Here is a 13,057-nt window from a genome sequence, read left to right as displayed (position 1 = left end):
TCTCTCACCTTCACAACTTCACGTCAACTGTAATGTACGACCAATCATTGCGCTCTCTCCCACTGCAAAAGCAGGGAGAAACCGCACCCAAGATCAGCCAAAGTATTCCTCTCCACTTCACAGACGGTTTTCGTTCTCATGGAGACCTCACACCGTCCGTAGACGACGGGTCTCTCCAAAGAAAATGCTTTTCGTGAGTGTGCAATTTGTTTGCGTTGTTCAATGGAGAGGAAAGGCAGGGACGGCCGCGATTGAGATTTTCTTCAGCAGGCCGGCGGAACCTTTGGCCGGGGCGCTTGGACGCAGCACGCAGCCCCGCCACAGGCAGGTGGGCTGTTCCGGATTTGGGTTTGAGTCACTTTGTGTGGGATTTGAAGTCGAAAGTTGCCTGCCGCCAGTCTCCACCACCGCAGCTGCTCGACTGACCAGACTAATACCTCGAAAACCGAAACCACCAAACCAACTACTCTCCGATCACCCAAATCTACGCCCCAGTTGCCCAGCATGGAGTCCGAATCCGACCACGACCACCGCGATGACGAGAGCATGTCCGAGCATGAGGAGATTGAGGAGACGAAGCCAAAGTCTGCGATGAAGAAGGGCCGGGAACCCGCGGCGCCCGTCGTACGCCCAGAGCTTCCGTAGGTGTTGCAGACATGAGGCTCTGCGCTGCATAGCTAACGCGCACAAGCGAACAACCAGACCCAAGCACCCTCGACCTCACCACGCTGAACCCGCTGTCGCCCGAAATCATCTCCCGCCAAGCCACAATCAACATTGGAACCATTGGCCACGTCGCCCACGGAAAGAGTACTGTCGTCAAGGCCATCTCCGGTGTGCAGACGGTCCGTTTCAAGAACGAACTCGAGAGGAATATTACCATCAAGCTCGGTTACGCCAACGCGAAGATCTACCAATGCGATAACCCAGAGTGCCCGCGCCCAACATGCTACCGGTCATACAAGAGCGACAAGGAGGTCGACCCCGCTTGCGAGCGTGAAGGATGCGAAGGCAAATACAGACTGAAGCGCCACGTCTCTTTCGTCGACTGCCCCGGTCACGACATTCTCATGAGCACGATGTTGTCAGGTGCCGCCGTCATGGACGCTGCGCTACTCTTGATCGCTGGAAACGAAACTTGCCCGCAACCGCAGACAAGTGAACATCTTGCTGCCATTGAGATCATGAAGCTGAACCACATCATCATTCTTCAGAACAAGGTCGATCTGATGCGGGAAGACAGCGCTGCGTCGCATTACGAGTCCATTCTCAAGTTCATCCGCGGAACCGTCGCCGATGGCTCGCCTATCATCCCCATTTCTGCCCAGTTGAAGTTCAACATCGATGCCATCAACGAGCACCTCATCAGCAAGATCCCCGTCCCAGTACGAGACTTCTCCGCGAAGCCCCACATGATCGTCATTCGATCCTTTGACGTCAACAAGCCTGGTGCTGAAATCGATGAGCTGAAGGGTGGTGTTGCTGGTGGCAGTATCTTGACCGGTGTATTGAAGCTAGGAGACGAGATTGAGATCAGGCCCGGTATCGTGTCAAAGGACAGCGCCGGAAAGATTCAGTGCAAGCCTATCTTCTCAAGAGTAGTGTCTCTGTTTGCCGAGCACAACGATCTGAAGTTCGCCGTTCCGGGAGGACTGATCGGTACGTGACGATTCCTGCAGACTCATGCACCACTCAACTAACACACAACAGGTGTCGGTACACGCGTTGACCCTACTCTGTGCCGTGCGGATCGTCTCGTTGGTTTCGTCCTTGGTCTCCGTGGACACCTCCCCAACATCTACACTGAACTCGAAGTCAACTACTTCCTCCTCCGAAGATTGCTTGGTGTCAAGACTGCGGACGGCAAGCAGGCCAAGGTAGCCAAGCTTGCAAAGAACGAAGTCTTGGTAAGTTTCTATCTACGATGGCAGATGACAAAGCTAACACTTACGCAGATGGTCAACATTGGATCAACCGCTACCGGTGCCAAGGTTGTTGCTGTCAAGGCTGACGCTGCCCGTCTGTCCCTCACTTCACCTGCATGCACAGAGATCGGTGAGAAGGTGGCGTTGTCCAGACGTATCGAGAAGCACTGGCGTCTCATCGGCTGGGCCAACATTGTAGCGTAAGTTTCACGGCATATCTAGTTGCGTCCACGAGCTGACATCTTCATCAGTGGTAACATCCTCCAACCTATCGTCGACTGAGCGGGCATGGCGCGTAGTGGGGTAGCTCTCGAAGAGTGGAACGACAAACTTTACGAAGGGACGACGCAGACATAAGCGGTATGACGGCAAAACACGTGCATTTGGTTCCTAGCATTTTCTGCCGGAGTCGGTTGCGCTTGGAGATGGGCACCAAAAGTGGTTTTCTCGCAGCTGTGTTTTAGACAGCATCTCGAAGCCATGACAGCAGAGGGCTAGCGTCACTAGGGAGCGAGCGTCTTGTGTATCAGTACGTTCTCCAGCACAGTGTAGCCGCATATAATGAAGCATGTACATCCACTGGAATTGTTGGGAATGCGGATGACAGCGGGTCACGCAGGCGGAAAGTAGGCCGATCTTCACATGAAAGCCATTCTGTAACATGTGCAAGAAGCTGGCCTACCAACGTCAGATCTGCGTGCTAGCCTACATTTGCCTCACTGTCCCCTCACTGCGCGTTGTACGATTTCTCCGCTCTCAGTATTGCTTTGATTGCCTATACGAGGTATGTTTGCGAGGCTCCAGTATTATGCCGGTATAAGGCCAGCACACGCTCAAAGGTTCACGTGCACTGACTCGGGGTTTAGAGTTCAACTTGCCCTCGCGTGCTAAACACCGCAACAGTTATACGAGTACGCGCATCTGATTGTGCGGCGACTGGTAGCGCGTCTGTCTTTTCTTCTTTACGCTCGCTGTTGGTATTACTTTTATCTTGTATTGTAATTGCAAGCATACATTGCAGCGGTCGACACGACAACGAAGTTTGCGGGACCCTGCCCAGGACGGAACTGAAGCGCGAGGGCTATGGAAGAAGACCCTTCGAAAGCGAGAGCGGCGCCACCTCCGCTGCACATTTACCGCCCCATCCTGCGTCGCAACTTCGAATCCCATAACGACACGGCCGATTCGCCCACGCACGCCTTTTCACAAGCCACGCCCCCGAGCGCGACCGAGAACCGGAGATCGTCTGACTTCCTCGCGCAGCTCAATGCGCGCTTACTCAGGACCTTCAACTCGCGCGACGATGACTCGGAAGACCAGGAGAGGGAGAGGGGCCCGCCGCCGCGGAACAAGAGCTACTTGAACATGACAAGTAGCACGCTATCCGGCATATACGACGAGACGGGCGCGAACACGGCGGGTGAACTCAGCACGGCGGAAACGCCCTGGGGCACTGGCGCCGAGACCCCCGCACACACTGCCATGGGCTTCCAGCCCTGGGAAACGGGCATGGGAAGTCCTGATGGCGGACTGAGCTTGAAGACACAGGCCAGAAAAGGGTCCGCCATGGGCAAAGTCGAAGGAAGGCGGAGGAGTCACTCGGTCAAGCAACCGCGCCACGGCGTCTGGAAATACGTCGTGATCCTGGGCAAGCTCTCAGCATTATACGTCTTTGGCGTCATCTACGGAGTTATTGTCTCGCATCTGCACGAGACGAGACAGTTGGCAGCTGTTCACGTCGAAGGCGTTGATCAAAAGAGCCAGGCCTACCTTGCCACCTGGGGGTTGTTCGGGGTTGCCCTGGGAAGTCTGCTACCATACGTTGATCTCGTGTGGGATGCGCAGCGGAGAGAGGACGAGAATGGAGACAAGGAGACTGAGACGCACGATTCACCCATCAGCGAGCAGATCAACGATGTGGTAAGGAGCGTAGCAGCCTTTGTAGGAATCGCTTTCGCTATCGTAAGTCTCAAGAACTACTTGACTACACACATCGACCCTAATTAACACTCTCCCACAGCGCCGTCTCCCCTGGCAATCAACCCTTCAACTCACCCTAACACTCGCCCTCGTTAACCCAGCTCTCTGGTACATACTTGATCGCTCGAAACCCGGTCTCTCCGTCTCACTCACCGTCACGTCCATCCTCACATCCTTCATCTTCCTCTCGAATCCCGACGTCCTTCCCTCGCCGTCTCTACCAGCAACAACAAACGCTACACAAGTTCCTTCCATGGGCAGTCATACACATGCAAAAGGCAGACCAGCACCGGTCGTTACACCAGAGCTGTTCGCTGGCATGATCAGCTACGAGAACCTGGCTGTGGTGACATGGGTGGGCAGTGTTCTCTTTTGCAGTTGTGTGTGCTTTGGCAGTATAGGGAGGAGGTTGGCTGTGCTGGAGGAAAGTGGGTGGAAGAGGTGAAAATTGTTGTTATAGAGGCGTGAAAGCCTCGGAGATTACGTTGCAGTCTTGCGCAACTACGGCGTGTTGGGGTATTGCTAGACTTTGTGGACGGTATGGGGCGTCCGGAATGGATCAAAATTATTGGCTTCACGTGAAGCTTTGGATGCCATTTACCGTTATCATCAAGTGACAGTACTGCTCACTGATCATGTCTCCGTCTTCTTGTCTCTTACTTGACCAGAAGCACACAGCATAGCTGACAATGTAAGTATCTAGAAGTTGTACTTGCGAAAAGACTCAAATACGACAGGTCTTTATAAATCTCAGCCTCAAACCTCTGTATTGTAACAGGAGTTTTGAATATGCACAGAATAAAGATCAAATCCTAAAATGCTACCAGAAGCGCTAAGTCCCAATCCATACTTCCACACGAGTAGCAAACACTACAACTGCATAACTCGAAAGCAAAAAGAGAGCAAAGGTTGTCAGTTCTGCTATCTAATTTACCAAGGCTAGGCAATAGGACGAGTCATATTCAAAGAGCAAAAAAAGAACGCAAAAAAGAAGTGTCGCAAATTGGCGGTACTGGGAACTACAGACATGTTAGCGAACAATGTCTCAGTAAACCGACTCAATTTAGGAGGTTCAAACGTACTCGAACCCAGGCTGGCGCGGATCTGGATCGGGACAAGCTAAGTTGTCCGCCAGCCACAACGCGACGTCATACCACTAGACCATACCACGATAGGGCTGTTAGTTTGACTGTACGACAGGGGTAGTTGTGCGGTGATGCTTACCCTTGGTGATCTGTTTTGATGGGAAATTTTCGAATTGGTAAGTAATTATAGTTGGCAAAAACCAGGGATATTTGGGAATATTGGGAGTTGGACAGAGATCAGGGTGGATAGTGGGGATTATGAGTCAAAGTAAAGGTATCGTGGGGACAACCCGCGGTGCCGAGTGGAGAAGAAACACAATTGGGGATAGTTTGCGTCCATAGAATAGCAGCTAGAATCAAACGCATCAGGCAGAATCGGTCGCTTGAGTGGAGACGCCAGTGTGGCTTGTTTTCAAACTCATTTCGAAATGCCAGCATGGGACAGACAGTGAGATGCGTAACGTTCGTTTGTGCTTTCTCAAGATACATAATCCTTCCATGAGTGTGCATATCCTCATGTTCATGAACGCTTCAAACCCTGTGGGCTGTATCAAACCAACGGCTTCGGCCACTGACTACCACCTTACTTCAGCTCCTATTTCAACCACCACCACGTCTCTTTCTCGTAGATCCTGAAAGCCGTCTTATATGTTTCCTCTGCTTTCGTACTCGTGTTGTATCATGCATACGATACTAGGCGAAATCCGGATACATGGTTACACGTGAAGCTTACTGCGCCTTGGACAGCTTCGCCCTGCTAGCAGCCAGCGCAGCGGAAAGACTGAACTGGGTGTTGATACCGTCGATGCGGTGGACAGCGTTGAGGTTCTTGACGCAAGTGATTTGGAAGCAGGTGGCAGTTCCCTGGCGGGAGGCGATCGTAGAGTAGGCGAGGAAGTATTCCCAGATCTGGACATGATTAACATCTAGCACTATAAGTACGCGACCCGTTGCTTACCTTGAACCATCGAACACCGTACTTGGCAACAACCTTCTCCTTGTTGGCGAGCCAGTTGCGGTACCACCTCCAGAGAGTAGCAGAGTAGTGTACACCGATGGTGTCAACCATCTTGACCTCAAAACCAGCACCCTCGAGTGTGTCGATGACGAATCCAAGAGGAGTAGAGGCATCGGCACCGGGGAAGACGTATTTGTTCATGAAGAGACCCCAGGTAAAGTCCTCGAATTGCCAAGCCTTGCGGAGACCAGCGATTTGGAGGAAGAAGACACCATCGTCGTCGAGCATGTCGTAAACCTGGCGGAAGAAGGAGCTCAAGTGGCGGACACCGACGTGCTCGGCCATCTCGAGACAGGTAATCTTCTGGTAGCCACCAGGAGGAAGGGGAATATCACGGTAGTCCATGCAAAGAACGTTGGACTGGCTCTCTTCGATGCCAGACTTCCTGAGGCCGTTGTTGCCCCAAGCAGTCTGGTTGCGACCGAGAGTGACACCAGTGACGTGAGCGCCGTAGTTGACGGAGGCGAACCTGGTGAGGGTTCCCCAACCGCAGCCAATGTCGAGCATCTTCTCGCCCTTCTTCAGGCCGATCTTTTCGCAGACGACTGACATCTTGTTGTCCTGGAGCTGTTCGAGGCTCTCTTCGGTGTTGATGTCGGAGATGATACCGGAGGTGTAAATCATGCGTGGGCCGAGGAACCAGCCGTAGAAGTCGTCACCGCGGTCGTAGTGGTCGCGTACCTGTTCTTCGTCTGAAGCGGGGTCAGCATATCATCAGTCGATAAATCGTCTAGACACGTACCCTGGGACCTGGAGTGGACGATCATCTCGGGAATCATGCCAAACAGGAAGTGCTTGATCAATCCAAGTGTGAAGCGGGGCTTGGACCAGTCGTGGCGCCATTCGAGGATTTCGAGCATGTCGCCATTGAGCTCTACCTCGCCGTCGAAGTACTTCTCCTGGAACGTCTCGATGGGGATCTGCTTCTTGCCGTAGTATGCGTCGCGGTCCTCGGGCTTGTTGAACTTGAGGTAGTGCTCGATGGGCTTGCCGGGCAGTTTGGCCTTTTCGTTCTTGCGGGGCGCGAACTCAGAGGTGAGCCACCAGAAGGGACCTAGAATGGGGAGGAAGAGGACAAGGGCGAGGAAAACCCATGTCTTGAAGCCCATGCCCCAGCTCCAGGTGATGTAGGCGGGGACGCCCACCAACAGCGAGATGAGGGCATAGTTGTTGAACGAATCGCGACCGGAACCTTCAGCGGGCAGAGGAGCATTCGCAATGGTCGGGTACTATTGATCGCCAAATGTCAGCTTACGGGCCCGCGGTGTTGACGCTCAATGGCTGGTGGGGTACTCGTTAAATTGACCACATGCAACCACATACCGATGTCGTCTTGACGCCGCAGTCGAACTCGGGCGTCGTGGGCGAGGGCGCCGGCGGCGTCTCGACCCACTCGAAGTTCTCCTCAGAGGTATTGCTGCTCATCTTGCGTACCGCGGAGCAATTTTGCAAGATGGGAGGTAAACGTGTTGGGATCCCGAGCCTTTAACGGCGGTGAATCTACTAAGCGAACGCACTGGGGTTGCGCCTGCCCCCCTGCACTGGCCCTGCAGGAGGTCGACTCGTAGCCTAGCTTCAGACCATTCCCAGCACACCGACGGCGACTCCCATGGATTGGCGCGACATACGTTGCAGCATTGCCAGCATAACTCTGCCTTGTTGATAAGGGGAGTGGGGCGGAAAGTCACAATCACCCACAGCTCAACGTCCAGTATCTTGCCCTGAATTCTAGTCTACGCGATAGGCTTTCTCACCAACATGTAGGCTCGTTCCTTCTTCGGCCATACACGTGTATGATCTGAGGACCCTTTGTTTTCACCAAGATTAACGACAACTTGTCCAGATGGGAACAATTTTCAGATTTGCCAAGCCTGGTTCTAGCATAGGCGGGGCACGCTCAGGACCTCGACGCGTCCGCTAGTAGCTTCCCCCTAACAAAGTCCACCTTCTCCTTGGCCACACCGGCTTTCTCCAGGTACTTCTCCACGCTGCCGTACTTCTCGACCATGTAGGAGTTTACATGGCTTACCAAGTCCGGGGGACATATCGCAAACTGCTCGGTCAGACCAATTGATGCCATCTCTTTCAGCCTTCCCTCCTTCTCTGGTTCGAGTTCTGGCTCGGACAGGCGATAGTCTTTGTCGATAGTGGTTTGATCCACACCGAGGAGCAACAGGACCAGCATGACTATGAGCCCGGTTCGGTCCTTGCCCTGCGTGCAGTGGACCAAAACTGGCCAGTTCTTCTCTTCTCCTAATACATCAAAGACCTGTGTGACTTCGCGGGTGCACACGTCCAGCGACTGCTCGGCCAGTCCGACAAGACCCATGTCTTCCATGTGAGGAGCTAAGATTTTGATCGCATCCTTGCGGTAGCCGACAATCATGAGGCCTGCGAGCCTGAAGAACTCAAGCCATGTGAGCTTCGAAAGCAACATGCGCGAGAAGGCCGAGCCATTGAAGTTGATTTCGTGGTAGATTATGCCGGGTATCTTGAGGGGCTCCGCTACGTCGTCGTTGGTTTGAGGGACTGCTGCTGACGCTTTGATTCTTGCATCGTGCTTTTGCGCCTGTTCAATATGCTCTGTTCTGCACCAGTCAACACGATATCAGCTCCTGAGCGTCACGTCTACCTACTTCGTTCGTAGATCGATGATGCTCTTCACGCCATATTCCTTCAGCAATCTCTGCCTGTCTTGGAAAGAGGCCTCATCTTCGAAAGTCAGCCTCGCGCCAAGGCATATGTGGGAGGTACGCACCAGGTCGTGCGCTTCGGAACAGCAAGCCGTTCTTTAGACGGCTGCAGCACGGTCAGCGCAAGACTAATCTCAGGGCGCTTCTGTGGATTACCTAGTTCCTGTTGTTTCATTGACAAACTGGCTGACATCGCGAAAGTTCAAGATACTTTTGAGTGGCGTTTGCAGTTCAGCCATGTTTACTACAGCCGACAGACTAAAATTGGTGGTATACCTAGGTAGCTATCTGCTGAATCAAGATGGAAAGTTAAAACTCGGTGACGTAGTCAGCTCACACGTGCACACTAACCGCATCTAATCCGGCTTTGTCTCCCGAGCTTGTCGCTGAAACCAACACGCACCAGTAGACGGAAGTACATCACTACAACAATCAGGATGGAAGCGCGCCATCTTCGTAGCTCAGTTGATATCCGGATTGCGCTGTCGCGATCAGCGAACCTAATCACGACACCGTCTGGAAATATCCGTCGCCTATGCATACATTTGAAGAAAGAAACCTGGCCACCACGGTGTGCAAGGGCAATTTCAACACCTACCTCTCAGAACTCTACATCACCTTGGGATACTTGCGAATTTCAGTTTTCGTGGTCGTTTGAATGGTAGAGCGCCTGTTCAGTTTGTTCCTTGCATGTCGTGCCGCTATGTTCCACTATGCCAAGTGTAACGTTCTGTACGCTGATGTTCTTCGTTCGCTCGACGCAGGGCTGCGATCTTCAGATGTGCACCAGGGTGCTGACAGACAGGATGAACCCTCGAAGCACTTGGTGCATGATTTGACTGCTTCGGTGAGTCCGTCGCTGGCTTCAATCAGGACAGGCAAGGCTATGTCGGGCTCAGGCTAGAACCAGGCCTGGAGTGGTAAGGCTAGTGTGAGATTTCGACGCGGAACGCACCCTTACGGCGATCCTCCACAGGCCTAGGTAGAACTCAAGGTTGATATGACATCATCGCCGTCCTCTCGTCATTTTAGCCATGGAGGGCGCCGCTGTGTGTGACCCTAGTTGGCGTTTGCCTTTCCCTCTTATTTCTTGTGATCGCCCCCGAAGCAGCGCCTGACACGTTCCCGTCTTGCTTCGACCCGCTCTTTCACAATGGCGACGACAGCCCTTACGACGGACGCGCCCCCCGCGTCTGACAGCAGACCCTTGAAGCAATCGGAACAGGCGGCTCCACCGCGATCCTCCGCCGAGACGAACATGCGTTGCCCTGACCCATCCGCGCATCAGCATCCAAAGACCAGCGCATTGCAAAACCAGGCGTCGGCAGCGGCGCTTTACTCGCACAACCACGGTAGCCCTGCCAAAGCAAACGTGTCGAAGCCCATCAATCCGCTCGGAGCAGACGGAAAGCTCTCGTCGGCCAGTGAGTGCAATGTTATGATTGCCGGATTACATCATACCCTAACAGAGATCCACAGGCGCTGCAACGAGCCTCAAATACGCAAAAGCCCAAGACCTTCCCAGCTACCCCGTGGTGGGAATTGATACGCAGTCCTCTGCCGGAGCCGCCGCATTACTCGCCAACCAGAACAAGAAGAGCCCGGAGTGGTGGAAACCCGAACAATCTTCCGCGGCAGGCAAGGCTGCGTTGCTCGCAAACGGTTACAAGATGGCGCCCATGTGGCAGCCAGAAGCAAGCGCAGCAGGCTCAAAGGCCGCGCTTCTCGCCCACAGAGATGGCGGAAAGCTGAACCTATGGCAGCCTGAGGCTAGTGCTGATGGCCATTCTGCTGCTACCATCGCTATGCGCAAGGCAGCACCCAGCGCAGACGTGGATTACGGATATACAGACCAGGGCAGGAAGAATGCCTTTACTGCAGCCACCGACGCCCACTCGGCGTCAAGACGCAAGCGCGCTCAATCAAACCCACCCACTGCGCCGCTGTATCCAGACTCAAAGAACTCTGCTAGGAATGCATTGGGCGCAGCAACGCTTGCCCACAGTGCATCGACCCGGGCCAAACCTCAAGCAACTCCTGTTGACTCTAGTCGTGGCGGCTATGGTGCTATGGAAGCCGCACGTATCCAGCATGCGAAGAGCATCTCGCGCGACATGTACACGAGCGCTCCACCAGTTGCATTAGAGACGGACGAGAAGAAGCATAACGATGCCCTTCGAGCTTCCGCCATATCCATGGCCAAGAAGATTTACGATGTGCAGCAGCAACGCATTGATGGCGCATCAGGCCAGTCCATTGCCCGTACAGGAGCGACGGCAGCCCATAGTCAACAGCCCGCGACCGGCGAGGCCGACATCAAGCAGCAAGCTATGCGCTACATCGGGATCCAGGAGGCTGCGCAGAAGCTCGCACAAGAAAGACTATCCAAGATAGGATACGACGAGAACGCTGCTTACCGAAGCTACTACGGCTACGACCAGCCGACACGGTCGAAGCTCTCAATGCGGCGTGGGCGCAACCGCGCGCACAGTGCTTCCGAGACAGCTCCTGCGCAAGATTCGGATTCTGACGAAGACGACTTCCGCTCAAGACGAATTCGCACGCAGATGGACCAATTCAACAAACAGCTGGCCGACGTCGATGCAAAGAAACGCGAGAACGACCGCAAGTCCCTGCTTGCTGCAGCACAGCGCAAGGTACAAGCTCAAATGCAGGGTATGGATAAGCAGATCTATGATAAGACTGGCAAGATGTCATCCGCAATGGTGGACGATTGGGATGAGAAGGCGCGACAGCGAGCCCTAGCCAACTCTGAAACCCGTATGGAAAATCACGGAAGAGTACACATCGGTAACGGTAAATGGATGGACCAAGGAGACATTGATGCTATTGCCCAAGCGAGAATTCAGCCTACATTGGACGAGATCACCGAGAAGACGGATAAGCGCCGTGCCGAGGACGAGAGACGACGTGCTGAGGAGGAAGAGCGCCGACTTGACCAGGAGCAAGAGAAGCGCCGCATCCGATCGGAGAAAGAGCGTGCCGCCGAGATCAAGGCAGAGGAGAAGCAGGGCAGGGGTACGTGTTCATCATCGCAAAGTTCTCACAATACTAACTCTTGACAGACGAAGAGAAGAGGGCTGCTAAAGCGCGGGCTGCCGAAGAGAAACTCGCAGCGAAACAGGCCAAGGAAGCTGAGAAGACCAAGACTTCAGGAGAACAACGCAAATCAAAAGAGATCACCACGGCTGAGCCTGCAGTGGTGGCCAATGAACCTCCACGCGATAACGAGGATCTGTACGAAGAGGCAGAGCTCACAGAAGCTCACCCCATACCGGAGCACGATTCGGCCGATCCAACCTCGCCGACGTCCCAAGGATCCTCCAAGGGTTTCAAATCACTCTTGAGCAAACTGAAGAGGCGTTCCAAGCATTCTCCTGCGGCAGAGACCGAAGGTACTTCCAAAGAAGAAGAGCCTGGCTTCATCGGTGGCGCGACTCTCCGGAACTCCGTCTCGCAACCCCAGTCTCAATCTCTATCTTCAAAGAGCGCTAGCGAACCGGCTCGTGAATCGATAGACAGCCGCATATCTGGTGAGGCCGATCGCCCAAAGGACTTGAGTCATGTTGAGCCTTCGTATGTTCCTCACGTGGGTGTCGTCAAGGAAGAACGCTATTCAGACGTCTCATCTTTGTCTGGCGATGAAGATGAATTCAGCTTGGCACGTGGAAGGTCTGCAGAACGTGTTGTAAGCGGGGCCACAGCGACATCTGCTGGCGAGAGCTTCGAGGAAGCGCGTGACCATTTCGATGAAGCCCTGGCACCGCCCCCAGCATTTGGCTCTGACGCAGAGAAGGCCAGGAAGGGAAGTCCAAATCGGGAGTCAAAGTTCCAAGAAGTGGGATTGTAGGCCTTGTGATGATCAGACAAGGAAATGAGTTTCGTATCTGCCATGCTTGATTTGAAGGTTGTAATGGTTGCTATGTTTGGAATTACGTTCAGTGCGAGTAGTCTGCGATGGTATAAGAAGCACAAGCATGGCCTTGATGTATAATGTAATGTCTTACTTTGTATGAGATCGTTTGGAAGTTCTTGGGGTCATCTTGAAGGTTGTGAAATTCGCGTTCTGCTCTCATGCTTGTTGCGCGGAGACGCGCCGGGGAACTACGGGTTCCCGCGTCACCTAGCCTCACGACCTGCTATTCCGAATATGCAAGGTGATGAACTCGAAGCCGATTTCAAGGCCTATAGACAGGATATACTCTTCTCTTCTTTGCAACGTGGTAAAGGCATCAAAAACGTCGGTGTGGAAAGTGAGCGTAGTCGGGATTGGTCGCTGCAGCAAACGTCATTGCATGTGGGTAAAGCTGCCACAATTGGGTTTTACCTAATCGG

General features: G+C 53.6%; 5 protein-coding genes across 5 annotated transcripts; 3 read left to right on the top strand and 2 right to left on the bottom strand.

The window, feature by feature from the left end:
• Nucleotides 1-504: 504 nt before the first annotated feature.
• GCD11 (eukaryotic translation initiation factor 2 subunit gamma) lies at nucleotides 505-2,207 on the top strand (the record flags this gene model as incomplete). The annotated part of the gene is made up of 5 exons (XM_049357238.1): nucleotides 505-641; nucleotides 692-1,659; nucleotides 1,711-1,907; nucleotides 1,956-2,125; nucleotides 2,177-2,207. 5 exons carry the CDS (start codon nucleotides 505-507, stop codon nucleotides 2,205-2,207), a joined length of 1,503 nt encoding a protein of 500 aa, XP_049208136.1.
• An 801-nt stretch (nucleotides 2,208-3,008) lies between these two features.
• J4E79_008380 (uncharacterized protein) lies at nucleotides 3,009-4,350 on the top strand (the record flags this gene model as incomplete). The annotated part of the gene is made up of 2 exons (XM_049357237.1): nucleotides 3,009-3,887; nucleotides 3,946-4,350. The coding sequence occupies 2 exons, from the start codon at nucleotides 3,009-3,011 to the stop codon at nucleotides 4,348-4,350; spliced, it is 1,284 nt and encodes a 427-aa protein (XP_049208135.1).
• A 1,369-nt stretch (nucleotides 4,351-5,719) lies between these two features.
• On the bottom strand, nucleotides 5,720-7,433 carry MT2 (Sphingolipid C9-methyltransferase 2; the record flags this gene model as incomplete). The annotated part of the gene is made up of 4 exons (XM_049357236.1): nucleotides 5,720-5,899; nucleotides 5,949-6,700; nucleotides 6,751-7,237; nucleotides 7,332-7,433. The coding sequence occupies 4 exons, from the start codon at nucleotides 7,431-7,433 to the stop codon at nucleotides 5,720-5,722; spliced, it is 1,521 nt and encodes a 506-aa protein (XP_049208134.1).
• A 472-nt stretch (nucleotides 7,434-7,905) lies between these two features.
• J4E79_008378 (uncharacterized protein) lies at nucleotides 7,906-8,940 on the bottom strand (the record flags this gene model as incomplete). The annotated part of the gene is made up of 4 exons (XM_049357235.1): nucleotides 7,906-8,596; nucleotides 8,645-8,720; nucleotides 8,767-8,807; nucleotides 8,858-8,940. The coding sequence occupies 4 exons, from the start codon at nucleotides 8,938-8,940 to the stop codon at nucleotides 7,906-7,908; spliced, it is 891 nt and encodes a 296-aa protein (XP_049208133.1).
• Nucleotides 8,941-9,854: 914 nt separating this feature from the next.
• Nucleotides 9,855-12,572, top strand: J4E79_008377 (uncharacterized protein; the record flags this gene model as incomplete). The annotated part of the gene is made up of 3 exons (XM_049357234.1): nucleotides 9,855-10,125; nucleotides 10,181-11,740; nucleotides 11,788-12,572. The coding sequence occupies 3 exons, from the start codon at nucleotides 9,855-9,857 to the stop codon at nucleotides 12,570-12,572; spliced, it is 2,616 nt and encodes an 871-aa protein (XP_049208132.1).
• Nucleotides 12,573-13,057: the final 485 nt, after the last annotated feature.

The sequence above is a fragment of the Alternaria viburni genome (genome assembly GCF_023758015.1).
Source record: "Alternaria viburni strain BMP 2772 chromosome Unknown scaffold_20, whole genome shotgun sequence".
Lineage (NCBI taxonomy): Eukaryota > Fungi > Ascomycota > Dothideomycetes > Pleosporales > Pleosporaceae > Alternaria > Alternaria viburni.
This window is presented reverse-complemented; position numbering and strand designations above follow the sequence as displayed.